The 20,129-nt window shown below is 41.3% G+C and overlaps 1 protein-coding gene across 2 annotated transcripts in view; it reads left to right on the forward strand.

The window, feature by feature from the left end:
* amot (angiomotin) overlaps positions 1-20,129 on the forward strand; it is a 72,898-nt gene that overhangs the window by 49,934 nt on the left and 2,835 nt on the right. For both annotated transcript variants that reach the window (XM_031877648.1, XM_031877650.1), the window contains 2 exons: positions 10,895-11,044; positions 11,708-11,904. In XM_031877648.1, coding sequence (XP_031733508.1) covers positions 10,895-11,044; positions 11,708-11,904 — 347 coding nt within the window. The remainder of the gene's footprint in view (positions 1-10,894; positions 11,045-11,707; positions 11,905-20,129) is intronic.

Consider the following 20,129-nt stretch of genomic DNA (forward strand, 5'->3'; position numbering starts at 1 on the left):
GCTGCTTTTTTTCTGTCACAAGTTTCTGATACTGATGTTTGTGCTATAGGTTAAGTAAGACAGGACTTCTGTTAACACCTCAAATCGACGATATATCTAGCTTAACATGAATTAAAGCTGCCAGCAGCGATTATCTGGCCCTAACACCTTTGCACATGTCGGGGGTACTTGCGAGACGCTGGTTGACGCGGCCTGAATGTCTGTGACCACCAGACACAGCGTGTACGAGTTAGACGTTTTTTTCTTGTGTGGAGTGTGTGACGAGGAAAATTATGTATTGCAAATATTCCACCACCTTCTGTATCCACTATTTGGCCCGAGAGAAAGTGTAAAAAAGCAGCCCATGTAAATGTCATGTAAAGTGGATTCAGTTTGTGGAATAACGTTGACTTCCTGTTGCCAGTAGATGGTGCTATGACTGTGTGAAAAATGGCTTGTAGACATCCTCAGGCCATGACTGTTATTAAGCATAGCAAGTTTTGTACAGATTTTCACAATCAGAATCAGAACCATTTATTGCCATGGTATGATGAACATACAAGGAATTTGACATGACGGGAGGTGCATAACATTTAACAACAATCAACAGTGCAAAGTAGAAACACATTAAAATGTACAGAAAAATATAAAAATAAGTAAAATATAAAATAAAGTGGAATATAAAATAAAGTGCACAAACGAACAGATAACAGGACTATAAACAAGTGAGATGTAAGTGTAGTGTAAAAGTGTCAAGTGTATTAAAAGGTACAGTGGGGAAAAAAAGTATTTAGTCAGCCACCAATTGTGCAAGTTCTCCCACTTAAAAAGATGAGAGATGCCTGTAATTTTCATCATAGGTACACTTCAACTGTGAGAGACAGAATGGGGGGAAAGAATCCAGGAAATCACATTGTAGGATTTTTAATGAATTAATTGGTAAATTCCTCGGTAAAATAAGTATTTGGTCACCTACAAAGAAGTAAGATTTCTGGCTCTCACAGACCTGTAACTTCTTCTTTAAGAGGCTCCTCTGTCCTCCACTCGTTACCTGTATTAATGGCAACTGTTTGAACTTGTTATCAGTATAAAAGACACCTGTCCACAACCTCAAACAGTCACACTCCAAACTCCACTATGGCCAAGACCAAAGAGCTGTCAAAGGACACCAGAAACAAAATTGTAGACCTGCACCAGGCTGGGAAGACTGAATCTGCAATAGGTAAGCAGGTTGGTGTGAAGAAATCAACTGTGGGAGCAATTATTAGAAAATGGAAGACATACAAGACCACTGATAGTCTCCCTCGATCTGGGGCTCCACGCAAGATCTCTCCCCGTGGGGTCAAAATGATCACAAGAACGGTGAACAAAAATCCCAGAACCACACGGGGGGACCTTGTGAATGACCTGCAGAGAGCTGGGACCAAAGTAACAAAGGCTACCATCAGTAACACACTACGCCGCCAGGGACTCAAATCCTGCAGTGCCAGACGTGTCCCCCTGCTTAAGCCAGTACATGTCCAGGCCCGTCTGAAGTTTGCTAGAGAGCATTTGGATGATCCAGAATAGGATTGGGAGAATGTCATATGGTCAGATGAAACCAAAATAGAACTTTTTGGTAAAAACCCAACTCGTCGTGTTTGGAGGAGAAAGAATGCCGAGTTGCATCCAAAGAACACCATACCTACTGTGAAGCATGGGGGTGGAAACATCATGCTTTGGGGCTGTTTTTCTGCAAGGGGACCAGGACGACTGATCCGTGTAAAGGAAAGAATGAATGGGGCCATGTATCGTGAGATTTTGAGTGGAAACCTCCTTCCATCAGCAAGGGCATTGAAGATGAAACGTGGCTGGGTCTTTCAGCATGACAATGATCCTAAACACACCACCCGGGCAACGAAGGAGTGGCTTCGTAATAAGCATTTCAAGGTCCTGGAGTGGCCTAGACAGTCTCCAGATCTGTGGAGGGAGTTGAAAGTCCGTGTTGCCCAGCGACAGCCCCAAAACATCACTGCTCTAGAGGAGATCTGCATGGAGGAATGGGCCAAAATACCAGCAACAGTGTGTGAAAAGCTTGTGAAGACTTACAGAAAACGTTTGACCTCTGTCATTGCCAACAAAGGGCATATAACAAAGTATTGAGATGAACTTTTGTTATTGACCAAATACTTATTTTCCACCATAATTTGAAAATAAATTCTTTAAAAAAAATCAGACAATGGGATTTTCTGGATTTTTTTTTTTTTTTCTCATTTTGTCTCTCATAGTTGAGGTATACCTATGATGAAAATTACAGGCCTCTCTCATCTTTTTAAGTGGGAGAACTTGCACAATTGGTGGCTGACTAAATACTTTTTTTCCCCACTGTATGTGCAGGGGAGTGACCGGTACGAAATTGTCCTGGGGATGACAGAGTCAGTGGGGGACCCGGGCTCTGTTAATGAGCCCGACTGTCGACGGGAAGAAACTGTTCATGTGTTGTGAGGTCTTGGTCCTGATGGACCTCAGCCTCCTACCAGATGGAAGGGGCATGAACAGTTTTTGTCCAGGGTGAGAGGGGTTGGCTACAATCTTTCTTGCTCGCTTCAGGGTCCTTGAAGCGAACAAGTCTTGGAGGGACGGCAGATTGCAGCCAATCACCCTCTCGGCAGAGCGAATGATGCGCTGCAGTCTGCCCTTGTCCTTGGCAGTGGCTGCAGCGTACCAGACTGTGATGGAGGAACAGAGGATGGACTCAATGATGGCAGTGTAGAAGTACACCATCATTGTCTTTGGCAGGTTGAATTTCTTCAGCTGCCTCAGGAAGTATATTCTCTGCTGAGCCTTCTTTGTGATGGAGCTGATGTTAAGCTCCCACTTGAGGTCCTGGGATATGATGGAGCCCAGGAAGCGGGGGAGTCACACTGAGTGATGGGGGCTGGTGGGGCTGCATTCTTCCAGAAATCCACAACCATCTCCACTGTCTTTAGAGCATTGAGCTCTAAGTTGTTCAAACCGCACCAGGTCACCAGATGGTCAGTCTCCCACCTGTAAGCGGACTCATCCCCACCAGAGATGAGTCCAATGAGGGTGGTGTCATCCGCGAACTTCAGGAGCTTGACGGACTGGTGACTGAAGGTGCAGCTGTTGGTGTACAGGGAGAAGAGCAGAGGGGAAAGAACGCAGCCTTGGGGGGAACCGGTGCTGATGGTCCGAGAGGCTGAGACGTGCTTTCCCAGCTTGACGTGCTGCTTCCTGTCAGACAGGAAGTCTGTGATCCACGTGCAGGTGGAGTCGGGCACGTGCAGCTGGGAGAGCTTTTCGTGCAGCAAAGACGGGATGATGGTGTTGAAGGCAGAGCTGAAGTCCACAAACAGGATTGTAACAGGCTCTCTGCTACCCAGTGGGTCTTGGAGCACAATGATGCCAGCACACAGTTGAATGGCTTTTTCAAATGTTCTTTATTGTCACACAATCAGACTGGACTTGGCCGTGTGCTCTCCTGCCTTGCCTCCGAGCACATGCCGCGGGAGTTTGCTGCGATCTCCCGTCCTTTCCGTCCCACTGCATGACTGTCGCTCGTCCCGAGCTGTCTCTCGCGCCTCCGTCACTACTGGTGATTAAATACATCCGAGAGTGAGACAATTAGCATCTGTTTCAGCTGCGCTGCGCCTAATTAAGTCCCTTCCTGGCAACGTTCCCTGAACCACTCCCACACTCCTTCCCCTCCGCAGCTGAGCCCACACACCACAAGGATCCTGGCGTAGGTTCCTGGGGAGTCCAGATGCTAGAGGATGAAATGAAGGGCCAAGTTGACTGCGTCGTCTACAGACCTGTTGGCCCTATAGGTGAACTGCAGGGGGTCCAGGAGTGGGTCAGTGAGGGTTTTTTTTTTAGGTGGGACAGGACAAGGTGCTCAAAAGACTTCATGACCACAGAGGTCAGGGCGACTAGCCTGTAGTCGTTAAGTCCTGTGATCCTTGGTTTTTTGGGGACGGGGATGATGGTGGAGACCTTGAAGCGGGCTGGTACGTGGCATGTCTCCAGGGAGGTGTTGAAGATGTCTGTGAACACCGGAGACAGCTGATCAGCACAATGCTTCAGGGTGGAGGGGGAGACAGAGTCCGGGCCGGCTGCTTTGCGGGGGTTCTGTTTTTCAAAAAGCCTGTTGACATCACTCTCCAGAATAGAGAGAGTCGTTACTGGGGAGGGGGTGGGGGGGACACTGTGATGGGTGGTACAGAGGCATGGGCCCCTGCTGGGCTGGGGGAGGGGGACCTGGTGGTCTGGGGCTGGTTGATGGAGCTGTGGGGGGTGGAGTTAGGGCTGTCCCATTGTCTGTCAAAGCAACAGTAGAACTCGTTCAGCTCGTCTGCCAGGCGGATGTCATTCATGGAGTGGGGGGCTCTAGGCTTGTAGTTGGTGATCTGTCTGAGGCCTCTCCAGACAGAAGCAGAGTCACTTGCTGAGAGCTGGTGTTGCAGTTTCTCAGAGTACAGTCGTTTAGCATCTCTCACCACCTTGCTAAACCTGTATTTTGACTCTTTATACAAGTCATTGTTCCCACTCCTAAATGCCTGATCCTTTTGCAGTCTTAGCTGTCTGAGTTCAGCTGTAAACCAGGGTTTGTCATTGTTGTAACTCACCCTGGTGCTTGATGGAACACAGCTGTCCTCACAGAAGCTGATATATGAAGTCACAGCCTCTGTCTACTCATCCAGACTGTTGGTAGCAGTCCTGAAAATGTCCCAGTCTGTACAGTCCAAGCACGCCCGAAGATCCTCCAGAGCTTCACTGGTCCACTTCTTGAATTTCCTCACCACAGGTTTGCAGAGCTTGAGTTTCTGCCTGTATGCAGGAATCAGATGGACCATGACGTGGTCAGAGTGTCCCAGTGCAGCTCGAGGGACGGCGTGATAGGCCCCGCTGATTGTGGTGTAACAGTGGTCCAGAATGTTCTCCTCTCTGGTTGGACATTTAATAAACTGTCTGTATTTGGGTAGTTCATGGCTGAGGTTTACTTTGTTAAAGTCACCAAGGACAATAACTAAAGAGTCCGGGTTGGTCCGCTCCACGCACAGTATCTGTTCGGCGAGTGTCCGCTGTGCCTCCTGCATGTTGCCCTGCGGCGGAATGTAAACAAACTCCTCCTACAGAATTCATGTGATCGACTTCAAATTTGGTCAGGACAATATAAAGACCTTCTATGATGAAAAGTTATCAAAATTGGGAGTTTTCCTGGAACGCCCTTAACGTTGTGTGGCGGCCATTTTGCGCCTTTCGCCATGAAACAAGAAGTTGTTGGTACATTGAAAAGATAAGCTACTGGGTGTGTCTTAGCCCAATAATAGTTGTGAAGGGTCTGTAGGCTGGTGCCAAATATTTTTTTCTGTAGTCATCACTATTGTAGTCACTGCAGTGAAACTATCTGTTCCTATCCTGTTTCATGGCCTATCCAAACCATGCCATGATGGTGATGGAGCTGCAGAGAATAGACTGGATTCTTGCAGTATAGAACTTGATCAGCATCTCCTGAGGTATGTTAAACTTCCTTTGATGGTGCAGGAAGTACGTCCTTGTTCATAATAGTGTCTATGTTGGAAGTTCACTTTAGGTCTTGGGAGATGGTGGATCCAAATAAAACCTTTAGGCTTCCACAGCTGACACAGTAAGTGTGTTAAGCTCCAGCAGATCAACCTCCCGTCTGTATGCAGACTTGTAACTATCCCTGATGAGTCCGATGACCGTGCGCTAGTGCTGATGGCCGGGTCCTGGATTTTATGTTTCCCAGCCTCACCTCCTGCCTCTGGTCTGTCAGGAAGGCAAACTGCAGCTGGTCAAGCAGGGGTCCTGTGATGTCCTTCTGGTGGGTCAATACCAGTCTCTTGAAGGAGTTCATGTCCACGGATGTCAGGGCAACAGGCCTGTAGTCATTTAATCCTGTGAATAGGAGAATAATTATTTATAATAGCAGGAGCAATAATAGAAAAATGCTAATAACAGCAGCAATGGATGTAATAGGATAATTATGATAATAAAAGCAGTAATGATAGGTAGTGCGCAGGCAATCCTCTCCGATTAAACTTTACTACATGAGTCTGTCCCCACTTCTATAGGCCTCCTCCTTGGCCTGATGAAGCTGTCTTGCCGTAAACCAGGGTTTATTGTAATTATATGCACAGGTTTTAGTCAGCACACACTTCTCACTATGCCAGTGAAGTCATCTCAATTTAGTTAAGTCAAAGCAGGCCTGGAACTCCAGCTTTGCCTCGTTTGTCCATCTCACAATCTTGACCACAGGCTTATCAAATTAAAATTTCTGTCTTTTAATCAGGAGAAGATAAACCAGACAGTGATCATAGAGTCCCAAAGCTGGGTTTCTATAAAAAGAAAAGTGGTAATCAATTAAATGTTCATGGGAGCATTATCTACTGTGGCTCAGAGTTAGAGCGGGTCGTCCTTCAATCAAAGGATTGGCGGTTCAATTCCAGGCTACTCCAGTCCGTGTCAATGTGTGCTTGGACAAGACACTTAACCCTAAATTGCTCCAGAGGGCTGTGCCATCGGTGTAAGCTTACTTAGTCCCGATGAATAGTGGCACCTTGCATGGTAGCCTGCCATCAGTGTATGAATGGATGTGAATGGGTGAATGACATGTAGTGTAAAAAGCACTTTAAGTGGTTGTCGGACTGTCGTAGGGTCATCAACTCTGGTTTGGTTGAAATTAACCCTTTATTTACCAAGTAAGATGTGAAAAGAAACGCCTGGCATATGTCCTCCTCACAGCTACCAGACTCCATTATTTGAAACAGTATTTTTACTGTTCATTGTAAAAACGCACTTCATTCAAACTCGACAGAAACTAAATAAAACTCATCAAAACCTACTTTGTTAGTCTTTCCACTGTTTTAACAATCACCAAGTCTTGTTCGACAGAGATACTGAATAATAAAAAAATATATATTAAAAAAAAGATGATACCAACCTATCATTTTCACTGTTTACTTACTCCATTTTCTGGTGTTTTCATGACATTAAACGTAACACACCAGGAAAAAAAAGAAAAATAGAAAGTCATACTCATCTAATGGTTATGGGGAAAGAACAATGGGAAGTAAATCTGCACACATGCTGATTTTGGTGGGAAAAGGGTATAAGGCAGGCCTAAGGTGGGATATAAACTCTGTCCAAAATGAACAAGGAAAACTCCTGTAGGGAATAAACTGGATTACTGTTAATTAAAAAAAGAGATTATTAAAACTCAGCAGTGACAAAAACTCCAATAATCGTGCTTGGACCTGGTAAGGTCCTTGGTAAAATGAAATAGCACAAAATGAATAAAACCTTTGCCTGGCTGTGGACCACGGAAAGTAAACATGTGTGAACACAGCTGTTCTTAGATCCAGTTAAAACCTCTTGGTGCCAAAAGTCCCCTTTAAAGGGGACTAGAGGGGGGGCGACAGAGTACACACGTGTACAATTCACTTTTGCGAAACGAATTAAATGATATTTTATGACATATCATATATCTATGTAACAAAGAGATTCTGGTTGAAACAACCATGGGAGCCATTTTACACACTGCAAAACACAATTATACATGAACTAAGATCATATCTAGAAGATATCTATAAGATTTACCACAATACCATTGTAGCTGACTGGCAGTTTTCCTTTAGTCACCGAGAGGCTAAGTGGGGGAGATTTAAACTTGCGGACGCGTTGGCTGTAACGTTAAATGATTTCCGGAATCCAGTGGATGACTTTGGAGTGTTTATTTTGTGGGCAACAAATAAACGTTGATTCCAGATAACATACAATTATAACTCAAGAAATGACAGTATTAATGTGAATAACGTGAAATAACGGTCAACAAAAAATAAGGCTCCCTCTCTCACCCCCTCTCCTTCCAATCCTTTTCCTAGTCTAACTCAACTGACGGCTGATAACCCCATTGTGGCTATCCCCAGCACCACGTGACTCAAGTGACAAAAAAGGGCATACAAATCGACACAGGCCACACCTGGCTCCTACAACCATGTTTTTTGGCCAAAATCTGAGTACTATGCTCTTTGTTTGGGTCTCTCATGACAAAGCCGGCAGCGATCATGGCGGAAGGACACATGCAGTAGGGGCGTGATTCGACCCGGCGTCGACTGGATGTGTCCAACTTACTCTCTTTCAAACCGTCCAAAAGTTATATAAGCAACGCCAACCAACAACCCACCGCTCCCCAGAAAAAAATTGAACTGCCACATACCTTTTGCTGATTTTCGTGACGAAAAATGCAGCTAATCCATTGAAATATGCAGCAGCTCTATAATCCGACTCCCCCTCCGTGTGTGTGAAGTAAAATGGCGGCTCTGAGAGAATGAATGAGAGAATGCCAGCCATTCAGTCAGCTGGACCAATGAATTTAGACATGGGGGTTTGCCAAGCATATCGAGATTTTCAGTGAGTAAATGGACCGCAGCTTCTCAAACACCCCCGCATGGCTTCCGTTGGACTCTCCCGCATCCAACAAGGTGTCACATGATTAAATCGGCCAATCACAGGCCTTACAAAGGCCTACATAGACACACACACTGAGGAATTTATTTTATGGATGACAGAGATGACAGCTCAAAATTGCTCAATATTGCTCCAAATGATGCCAAACTGCTTTATTAGGATTATTGAACACTATTAGTGATAAGACAAGTGAATATATAATTAATATTTAGTTATATAGTATATAAAATTAGAATAAAGCAGCGCAACTGCTGGTTCCAAAAATGAGAATTTTGCTTGACTTTGCTTGGTTTATGCTGGCCTGCTTCACTCAATCGAAGTCAAATCTGTTTTAGAGACTGTAAAACATGTTGTGCTATGACTGTGGCTATGCCATTGACATTTTAGGCATTATTTCAAGTAATATTTTCAACACAAGTGCTTTTTTTTCCAGGCGAACCTGAAACCTTTTCAATTTGAGCTGTGCCATATGTGTATATTTTATTAACCAGTAACATATACACAATATTTACACATATCAGCACATCTCACAAGTGTTACCTGTATTATACCATCAACATTATTAAAATAGACCTTGTAGTTTCAGATTTACAGTCTTTTAAGTATGAGTATGCAATTTTTGAGCAGAGGCCTAAAAATAGGGCTAGGGTTCAAGAGGTTTTAAACAGTAAGAGAAGTAGAATATACTGTATATGTTAATGTTATCCCCACTGCTCTGTTAAGTGGCTTCGACTCAAGGTTTTTCTTGACTGTGGAAAAAAGAGTGGCACATTTGTCATTATTTTCATGTAGTCTGCTTTATTCACCAAATACACTAAATAACAATGGACATCTTTAAAACAGGTGCAGATGGCATACTCATTAATGCACTGTGAACACTTTGGCTCAGGTTCAAGAAAGTGAGTCAAAACAATAGATAAATTATACAGTGCTTTGATTTCCAGAAGATAAGCAGAAAACATATTGTTAACATCTTTAAACATAAAGTTCTGCACAAACGTCTCACCTAAATATTGAACGAAAATATCTGTAACTATACCATGCTACAACTAACCAGCAATTTATTCCAATGATCTTAACCACTTTATTGTGGAGGTCAAAGTGAAATAGGGGTGTAACTGTGGTCCCGTACAGGACAGGAAATAGGCATGAGCCGGGGCCAAAGCCAGTCTGTGACTCACAATGCTTGCTTGTTGTCGGAACAAAAGATCTGCAATTTTTAAAAAAAAAATTTTTTAAACCATCTCTTCTCTGTCTACCTCTCTATTTTTCTCTCAACTTTCTCCTTTTTTTCTCCTGCTTTTGGAGATAGTCACTCAGATCTGAATCAGTGTATTGAACACCAACAAACCCTGGATAAAGCGCTCTCATTATGAGAGGAGTGCCATCTGTAATCTGTCCAACAGATTTTCAATTGTCTGGACACTCAACATTTTACTCAACAATTTAAAGATACTGTTAATGTACCAGAAATATATCATTAATGTTATGTGATCAATGCAGATATTTCAGAAAGTGAAGGAGAGGTCTCCGATAACTTCATGTGGAATGAAGATTATTGAAATTTGGTTTTACGAGTTTATATATGTGTGCATATATGATATACAATGTTATGAGGCTGGATATTTTAGAACTGAACTTTTTATATAAGAGATGACAGTAGCAGTAAATATACTGTAACAGTTAACTTCACAGAAAATGTAGTTATTTTTAGACCAATAAAACCAAAAGGTGAAGAAGGAAAGTCGGTCAGTAGTCCGTCCTAAATATGTACAAACACGTTTGTATTTCTTTTTGGATATGTGTTAACATGTCTGCAAATGTGTGGTTAACCAAAAATATGCATATTTCTCTGAATCATGAAGAAATGGTTAATTAAGTACACATTGATTTTATGTATCAGCTGAATCCATATGTTTAATTAAAGTAAAACTTAAAATGACAGTAGATTTCTATAACCTCAGTAAAACATATTTTACATCAATCTCTAATGGATTAATACTTGAAGTCTGATGTTTTTGATTGTCTTCATTCTCCTTGAACAGAATTTCTGTGGATATTTGCTGCATTGAAACATATTTTTGGCCAGATTAAGTCGACAAAGGAAACAAAAAAAATTAGAAAACAAGGATTCTGGTTGTTTGACAGAAGTGCCTGCTGAACCACTACAACTTTTGAAGATTCTCTGTCCTGTATTCCTCATAACTTGTTGGTGTAATGCAAATTCCTTGAACCATCAAACAACCTCACAAACAGCAGGGAAGAATGCATGATTCTCTATTTCACAAGATTGAAGACCAAGACCATGATGTGTTAGATATGTAGATTTAGATGTGTTGAGGTGAATTAGCATAGCAGAATTACAATGATGTAACTACCCCCCCTCTGTGTTTGTGTGTGTATGTATCTGTGTGCGTGTGTGCAGCTCAAGAAAAAGCAAGTCTATGTGGAAAAGGTGGAGAGGATGCAGCAAGCTCTGGCTCAGCTCCAGGCGGCATGTCAGAAGAGAGAACAACTTGAGCATCGCCTCCGTATTAGACTGGAGAGAGAGCTTGAGTCGCTACGCATGCAGCAGGTAACACCCTAGGCCTATGCTGGTTGACGTTTACCTAGACCATTTATGAATAAAGAGACCATCAGGTTGTGCTTATGCCCCTTCCCATTTGAATACAATTAATTTATTTAGTAGGCCCTGTGACAACATGCATTTATGAATTGTATACAAATCCTCATCACTCTACTAGTTCTGCTGGTAAATCCCTATATCTGTGTTTTACATTTGAAAGTAGAAGATAATATAATAGCTGATAAAATATTATACAAGACCCTCAGCTCACAGAAGTGTATGTGTCTCAGTAGGTTTGAACATTTGACTGAGGCTCCTTTAGTTGTCACTCAGCTCAGTTGGTGGACATAGTGGAGCATTTAGCAGCTTTAGAGACAGCTATTTGACAGGAGTTGGTGGACCAAAACTGAGCAAACAGAGAGAGAATATTGGACATGTATTCAAGTTCAGCATATAAACTTCAGACGATTTTCCCACACATACTAACACATAAATTGAAGATGTTGCAACACTGTTCTTCCAATAAAACTCGTATCTTTTACAATTGAATGTTGCCATAACAGACAATCATTAGTACTTCTGGAAGGTAACACAGTTAGCAACAGATTTAATGTTGAATCCACAAATGGCATGTCCTCTTACCATGTTCTGTCTCCCTCATTTCCCTCCCAGCGTCAGGGAGGCACTCAAAGCAGTGGTTCAGTGCCATCGGAGTACAATGCCACAGCGTTGATGGAGCACTTGAGGGAGAAGGAGGAGCAGATCCTGGCTCTGGAGGCTGACATGACCAAATGGGAGCAGAAGTACTTGGAAGAGAGCGTGATGAGGCAATTTGCCCTGGACGCCGCCGCCTCTGTCGCCACTGAGAGGTACATGTACATGACAGTTATTGACATTTCATTCTCTGAGCCATTATTTCAGACACTGGTGCCTCATATACTATGTTCAAGGTAAGAGATTAATTTATGGTCATACTACAACTCAGGGTTGCTCAACGTAATGCAAGTTGCAGTCCCTTCATACTACATAAAAAACAACAACAGAGTAGGGTAAACAGGCTGTTGTTGAGGTGGGTATTGTCTCTTAGTATACTTTTAGCACTTATTTTTACCATGATTGAGATGTGTCACAAACCGGGCCGAACAGCCATGACAAAAAAGGGAGATGCACTCAACGAAGCAGTTTAACAAATTATTTATTAAGACACCCATAAACTAACAGTGACATGTGAAGTCAGTAATTTCAGCAGTGTAAGTGAGTGTGTGCATGGAAAGTGTATATGCAGTGTTGTATGTGTAGAAACAAACCATAACCGCAAAGAAAAATCAAAATGGGTGTCTCAGGAAGGAGAGAGAGACCAACTGAGAATCCAGAGGGTTTTTATACTGGCACACAGGGCCAGTGTTGTTAATGGCCTCAGGTGTTTACACTCTGCCTGACGACCCCCTGCCTCACCCACCTCCACGCCTGCAAGGAAAGCAGCCAAACAACCAGGCAACAGGCAGAGAGGGTCGTCACAGATGTGTGATGACCATTTCAGGTTCTCTCTGATGCTGATTCCTAAGAACTTAAAACTGCTCCACCCCAGCTTCACTGATGTAGACAGGGGTGTGTGTCTTCGTCTCCTTTTTTTTCTAAAATCAACAATCAGGTCCTTGGTTTTACTGACATTGTGAAGTAGGATGTTGAGCACCACTCTGCAAGATTGTTTAATTCCTTGTGATATGAATTTTCATCTTTGTTTGTAGTCTGACCGATGATGGCAGCAGAGTTCTCTTTATGTTGACGGTTGCGTGTGTACGTGTGTATGTGTGTATGTTCCAGTGTATGCAGCCCTGTACAGCTGCTGTATCTGTCCTAGGGCTGCACAATTAATCAAATTTTAATTGCGATCACGATTTTGGCTCCCACAATTTTGGCTCCCACAATTAAATGAGCATGATCGTCAGCGATATTGACGTTTAAAATGCGTGCTCTGCTACATATCAAATCAAGCGCTTCCTCAACTAACAGTCAGCCAACCACCAGGGGGAGAACGAGATGGGAGGTGTCATGCGCGCACCCTGCAGCGGCAGCCTCAAAAAAGTTCTGTCTGCAGTCGACTCTGGTTTTAGTAGAAGAGGAGAGAGACAGACAACAGAACAGAGAGCAGACAGTCATTTATATTTTGCTTCAGGTGAATAAGAACTGTATAAGTTTTATTTTGATGCAAAGACGTGTACATTAGCTGGAATGTAGCACAACATGGAAGTGAAAGCAGTGCTCTGTTGATTTAATTTTCGGTAAAAAGTGTTGATACTATTTTATTTATATTTTCCTTCCACGAGATGCACTGTGATAAGGACCAGTCTGATGCAAAGATTTGTACATTAGCCAGAATGTAGCACAACAATGGAAGTGGAAGCAGTGTTCTTGTTCATTTAAACGTGAAAGTGCAATAAAAAGATGTCCCTAAAATTAATGAATAATCGTGATAATCGTGATCTCAATATTGATCAAAAAATCGTGATTATGATTTTGGCCATAATCGTGCAGCCCTAATCTGTCCACACATTTTTAAAAAGTTTTTCTGATGGTTTCACCCTTTTTATCAGCTTGGTGTAAGTAGATAGGGGAAGCAGGATTGATTGTCCAAAGTTGGGCTTTGTAGCTGACACAAATGTTTTTTTCAGATCTGAGGTCTGTTTGATTAAAATCACCAGCTTCAATAAAAATCCATCCTGTTGTTTTGTCATGTGACCAATGATGAGCTTATTAGGGCGGTATGAAAAATTGGCTCGACAGCGCCCCCTTTTGAGTAGGCCCAACAATAGGTTTCACCTAGCTGTATGAAATTTGGTAGGTTTGTGTAACTTGATGGGACATACAAAAGATCCTTTTAGAAGTATGCCCTAAACCAGAGGTCTTCAACAGGGGGTCCGCCAAATGTTTGATTGTTTAGACAATTCTTTTTTTTTTTTCCAAACATGAATCTGTCCATTATTTTAATAGTTCAGTATTGTATGCAAGATAACAGGTATGTTTATGCATGCCAGTGGCACTAATAGGCCATCACTCATTTATGCTTAAAATGAAAACATCAATTTGAATAGCTTGTATGCATGATTATCATGCAATTAATTGACAGACAATGTTGATATTGGCATTGGTATCAGCTGACAATCAGCTGTTTTAAAATGAAAACATGAATATATGAACCTGTGTATTATTTGAATAGCTTAGTATTGAATGCACAGTAAAGAGGCATGTTTATACATGGCACTAGGCCCAGTTTAATATAAAACACAATTTTATACAATATATATATAGTCGGGGGTCCCTGCTCCATCTCTCTATCAGTTTGGGGGTTCTTGGCCTGAAAAACATTGAAGACCCCTGCCCAAACAGGAAGTCGGCCATTTTGAATTTGATGACGTTTGTGTAACGTTTCCAGGCGCCGTACTTTAACGAACTCCTCCTAGAGATTTAACCCAATTGCCTCCAGATTTGATCAGTATGCTCTTGAGACCTTGACAGCGAATAGTTACTCAAAGATCACAGATTAATCAGATCCCTCTCAAATATTGTCAGAAAAGCCTAAAGACCTTGATAATGCTTCATTGTGAAGATTGTAAGAATTTGTTAAAGGGCGGCGACGTGGCGGCTTGGCAAATTTCAATCCTTCGCCATGAACACATAAACTGATGTAACTTGACTCCACATCATCAGATCTTTTCCAGATTTCACGTGTTTGATTAGACTCCAGGCTTGAAGACATCTGCAGGCCAATTTTGAATCACAGTCATAGCGCCACTTACTGGTAACAGGAAGATAAAGTCATTATACTTTGGCTTGTTTCTCTTAGTAAGTAAATCGGATCAACATCAAATTAGTTCCACACAAATGTAAGAAGTTCATAATGCCAGGTTTTGATGTTTCGTCAAACGCCATTGCCGTGGCGATTCAGTCTTCGACGTGAAAAACGAAGGTGCTTTTGAGGGGCTAAAAATGCTCGAAACATAAGCAAACTTGGCATACACATTTAAAGCCCAACATTTAGTTACATATTATGGTTTCATTGCTTCAGAGTGGCAATTCGGCTCAATAGTGCCCCCTACAGAATTTTGATGAAGCAGCCCTCGCAGTACATTTCACATAGATTTACAAAATTTGGTAGGCCCCTAAATCATATTTGGGCTTCAAAAAATTATATTGGGGCGACGCATTCTTCACCATTAAAAACGAAGGTGTTTTTGAGGGGCTAAAAATGCTCAAAACATAATCAAACTTGTCACACATTTAAAATCCTGAACGTAGTTATCTGATGTGATTTTAATGCTTCAGAGTGGCCAGTTGGCTCCATAGCGCCCCCTACAATATTTCAACGATGCAGCCCTCGCAGTACGTTTCACCTAGATCAGAGGTCGGCAACCTTTACTATCCAAAGAGCCATTTTGCCCTATTTTCCACTAAATAAAATTTGCCTGGAGCCGCAAAAGCTATTTGATATCACAGCTTATAAAGTTTTATATATAGTTATATATACAAAATCTAGTTTATTTTATTTATGAAATTATAGAACAAGAATTAAAGCTGCAAGCAGCGATGTACGGGCCCTCGCACCTTCCCGTGTCTCGGGGGTACTGGCGGGATGCTGGCAGAAGCGACCATCAGACAGCGCGCCCACAAGTTAGACGTATTTTTAATGCTTGGACTGTGTGATGTAGGAAATTATGTAGTGCAAATATTCCACCAGTTCCTGTATCCACTTTGTGGCGCTAGAGAACATGCGCAAACATGCATTATGTTGCTCTATATCAAGTATAGACCACATCATGTAAATATCATGTAAATCGGATTCAGTTTGTCACATAACGCTGTCTTCCTGTTGCCAGTAGGTGGCGCTATGACTTTGAGTGAAAATTGGCTTGTAGACATCCTCAGGCCATGACTGACAGATTTGAGCAAGTACAGTGGAGTTATATCAGCTTGTTGTTTAATGGTGAATCACGTACAATGGCCGCCACGCCACGGCTACGCCATTCCATCAAACATAAAGCTTTGAGTATCTTTTAATTGCAAAGGTGTTTAGATTATACTGACCAAATTTGAAAAGGATCTGAGAAAGTCTCTAGGAGGAGTTCGTTAAAGTATAGCGACTAGAAATCAAGGGAAAATTCACACAAAAATGAAAATAGCCGACTTCATACACAGACTAGAACATTTTCACCATAGCAATAAATCCGGTAAATATTTGGAAAATCAAATTAAACGAAATAAAGAAAAAACAACAATCTCAATCATCAAGGACTGCAGGGAAGCCCACAAATTCACCCGATGAAATAAATAAAATCTTCAGAAGTTTTTATGCCAATTTATATTCATCTAAAAAGAACCCAAATCAAGAACACATCAACTAATTTCTCAACAGCATTGATCTACCACAGCTTAACAAAGAACAAATCAACATACTTGACTCACCATTAACAGGACGAACTTTTTACTGCACTCAATTTTATGCCCAATAACAAAGCACCAGGTCCCGATGGCTTCCCAGCTGAGTTCTATAAACACTTCTGGTTCATTCTAGCTCCACTCTTTAACAAAATGATAACTGAAATAAAACAAAATTTGCAATTTCCAGCCAACATGAACACAGCCAGTATATCACTCCTCCTCAAACCAAACAAAGATCCAACTCTTCCTTCTAGTTACCGTCCCATTTCTCTTCTCAATATAGATATTAAAATCATCACTAAGGCACTAACTCACAGATTAGACAAAGTCACTCCATCCATAATTCATCCAGATCAAACCGGCTTTATCAAAGGTAGACATTCATCCACTAACACACGCAGACTGTTTAATTTAATCAATTACTCATCATTACAACAAACTGGTACCATCATAGCCTCCTTAGATGCAGAAAAAGCTTTCGACAGAGTAAACTGGACATTTCTCACAAGCACATTAAAGAGATTTGGCTTTGGGGAATCATTTATTAACTGGGTTAAAATTCTGTACACTTCACCTTCAGCCACTGTCATCACCAATGGACAAACCTCACAAAGCTTCACACTGCACAGGGGGACTAAGCAAGGATGCCCACTCTCTCCCTCACTTTTTACCATTTTCATTGAACCGTTAGCTGCAGCCATTCGTCAGAACATCTACATAAAAGGAATTAAAACACTCAACACCCATCACAAGATCAGTCTCTATGCAGATGATATATTGCTCTTCCTACAAAACCCCTACTCATCACTACAGGAAACTATTAAAGTCATGGAATCATTCTCCATTATCTCAGACTACTCCATTAACTGGAGTAAATCATCTATCCTTCCATTAGATAGTAACAGTTGGGATGGGGCAGCCCATACACCACCTATCCCGTTTTGCACAGGTGCCATCACGTATTTGGGAATAAATATTTCCCCCAGGCTGTCAGAGCTGTTCACACTCAACTTCACTCCATTAGTTAAAACAATAAATTACGACCTCCTCCGCTGGATGAACCTACCATTATCACTCATGGGCAGAATAGCTACAGTTAAAATGACAATACTTCCTAAAATAAATTACCTATTCACAATGATACCATCTCAACCCACCCACTCCTGGTTCAAATCGCTTGACTCAATCATTACTCAATTCTACTGGAAAAATAAAACACCAAGAATTAAACTGGCCACACTACAAAAACCAAAAACACAAGGAGGACTTGAAGCTCCAGATTTTTTTCACTACTCTCTAGCAAATAAACATCAATACATTCTTAAATGGATCCACCCCAACCAATCAGACAACACATGGTTAGATATAGAACAGACAGTTTGTAAGGACATTCAGATTTCTGACCTACCATTTTTAAGCCAATTTATCAAACGCCATCCTTGTTTCAATATACTAACAATAGTAGAAACTCTGACAGCCTGGTGGAAATTCCACAAAATCACTAACATCACTTTTGCACCTTCAAATTTTACTCCCATATGGAACAATCCTGATTTTCTAAGTCACAAGACACCTCTTAATCTTCACACATGGTCCGCTAAAGGCATCACTCATCTGAAACACATCTTCAATAATAACACCATGGTTTCATTCCCTCACTTGGTTCAGAAGTACGGCATCAGGAGCAATCAATTTTTGGAATATCTGCAACTCAAATCATCCGTTCAATCCAAACTTAACACTAAGGCCACTAACCTAGAACTACCCCCTCAACCTCAGAATTAATTAATATCCCCTCCGATAAAAAAATTAATCTCAAAAATATGTAGAGTAATATCACAGTCTGACAAAACATCATCCATACCATCAAGAAAATGGGAATCAGACCTCTCCATCACTCCTGATGCTGATTTCTGGAACCAAATCTGCAATAACATCTACTTCATGACTAAAAATGCCAATTTACAACTAATACAGTATAAAATACTTCACAGAATTCATTACACTGGGCAAAAATGTTTAAAATGGGATTCACGTCAGATATCTGTCCACATTGCACTCAAAACAGCCCGGATAGCTATGTTCACGCCACCTGGCACTGCACACCAGTTAATCACTTTTGGAAAGAAATAACTGAGTCACTGTCTGTCTTCCTGGGCTGCCTCGTCCCATTATCCCCTTCATTGTGCTTACTAGGAGACATCTCAACAATACATCTGAGTAAAACAAATCGCAAATTACTCCTCGTGGCCCTAACTATCGCCAAGAAAACTATCCTCATGAACTGGAAATAAAGGAACAACACACACATCACACATTGGAGAAACTTAATGATAGAGTATATTTCAATGGAAATTCTAACATCGTCCATCGTATACAATACAACAGAACACCACTCTACCTGGTCATCCCTCACTATGTTTCTGCAAACGTGACACCACCCATTCTATTAATATTAAAATTTGTATAGTATATATATATATATATTTTTTATGTATTTATTACTATTATTGATTTTTGTTTTGTTGTTTTTCTTGCCTGACAACCAATTGAAACCCACGTACATGCATACATGAACATCCATTTGCACACATACTTACCTTTTTTTTTTCTTCTTTTTTTGGTTTGTTGTTTTTTAATTATTATTATTATTATTATTATTATTTATTTTTTATTTTTTCCCTTCCATCTCAAAAGGCTCAAGGACATTCTCACACACACACACGCACATACACGTATACACACACACACCCACCGACTATATGATGTTTGCTAGCTTTTATCCCACTGTTCTTGTCATCCTCTTGTTGTTATGTCTATGTATTGTCTAATATTGTCTCTTGTCTTTCAAGAAAAAATTATAAAAAAAAAAAAAAAGTATAGCGACTAGAAATCATGGGAAAATTCACACAAAAATCAAAATGGCCGACTTCCCGTTAATTTTAGAGCATGGTCCCAAGACACTTTTTTTTAAGTCTTCATGTGATACATGTGCCTACCAAATTTCATACATGTAGGTCAAATGTAGTGCTGGGGCTGCGATTTTGAATATTTGTAGGGGGCGCTATCGAGGCAATTTGAAAGGGTCAAGCTAAAAAGCCATATGAAATATTTATTTCCATCACCTATGACACCTGTGCAAAGTTCCAAGGCTTGTTGAGCATCCTAAGTCACAGAAAAATAAGCTTAATTTTTCATGGCGAATGACGCATTGCCACGGCAACAGTGTTTAATGACAACTCACAATATTCATGATGAAGCATCATCAATTTCTAGTGTCGTTTTTGCCATTTCCAGGTGTTGTACTTTAACAAACTCCTAGGGAATTATTCAGATCAACTGAGATCAATTTGTTCAGAACACTCTAAAGACCTTAGTGAATCAAAGTTACTGTCAAACGACATGGACGTGGTGTGGTGGCCATTTTACATGGTTCGCCATCATCCATCAAGCTGTTGTAACTCGACTGTACTTTGTCAAAACTGTCCCAAACTTGTCATGCTTGATGACTGTCATGACTTTAGGACATATGCATGCCAATATTAACTCATAGTCATAGCGCCAGCATTAAAGTCAGAGGGAGCTGGAGAGACTAAACCCTTTATATACAGTTATTTTTCACATCTAGCCAATTAGCTCATGTCCAAATTTGGTAAAT

The sequence above is a fragment of the Anarrhichthys ocellatus genome, unplaced genomic scaffold (assembly GCF_004355925.1).
Source record: "Anarrhichthys ocellatus isolate YVR2014 unplaced genomic scaffold, GSC_Weel_1.0 scaffold143, whole genome shotgun sequence".
In the NCBI taxonomy this organism is placed as follows: Eukaryota; Metazoa; Chordata; class Actinopteri; order Perciformes; family Anarhichadidae; genus Anarrhichthys; species Anarrhichthys ocellatus.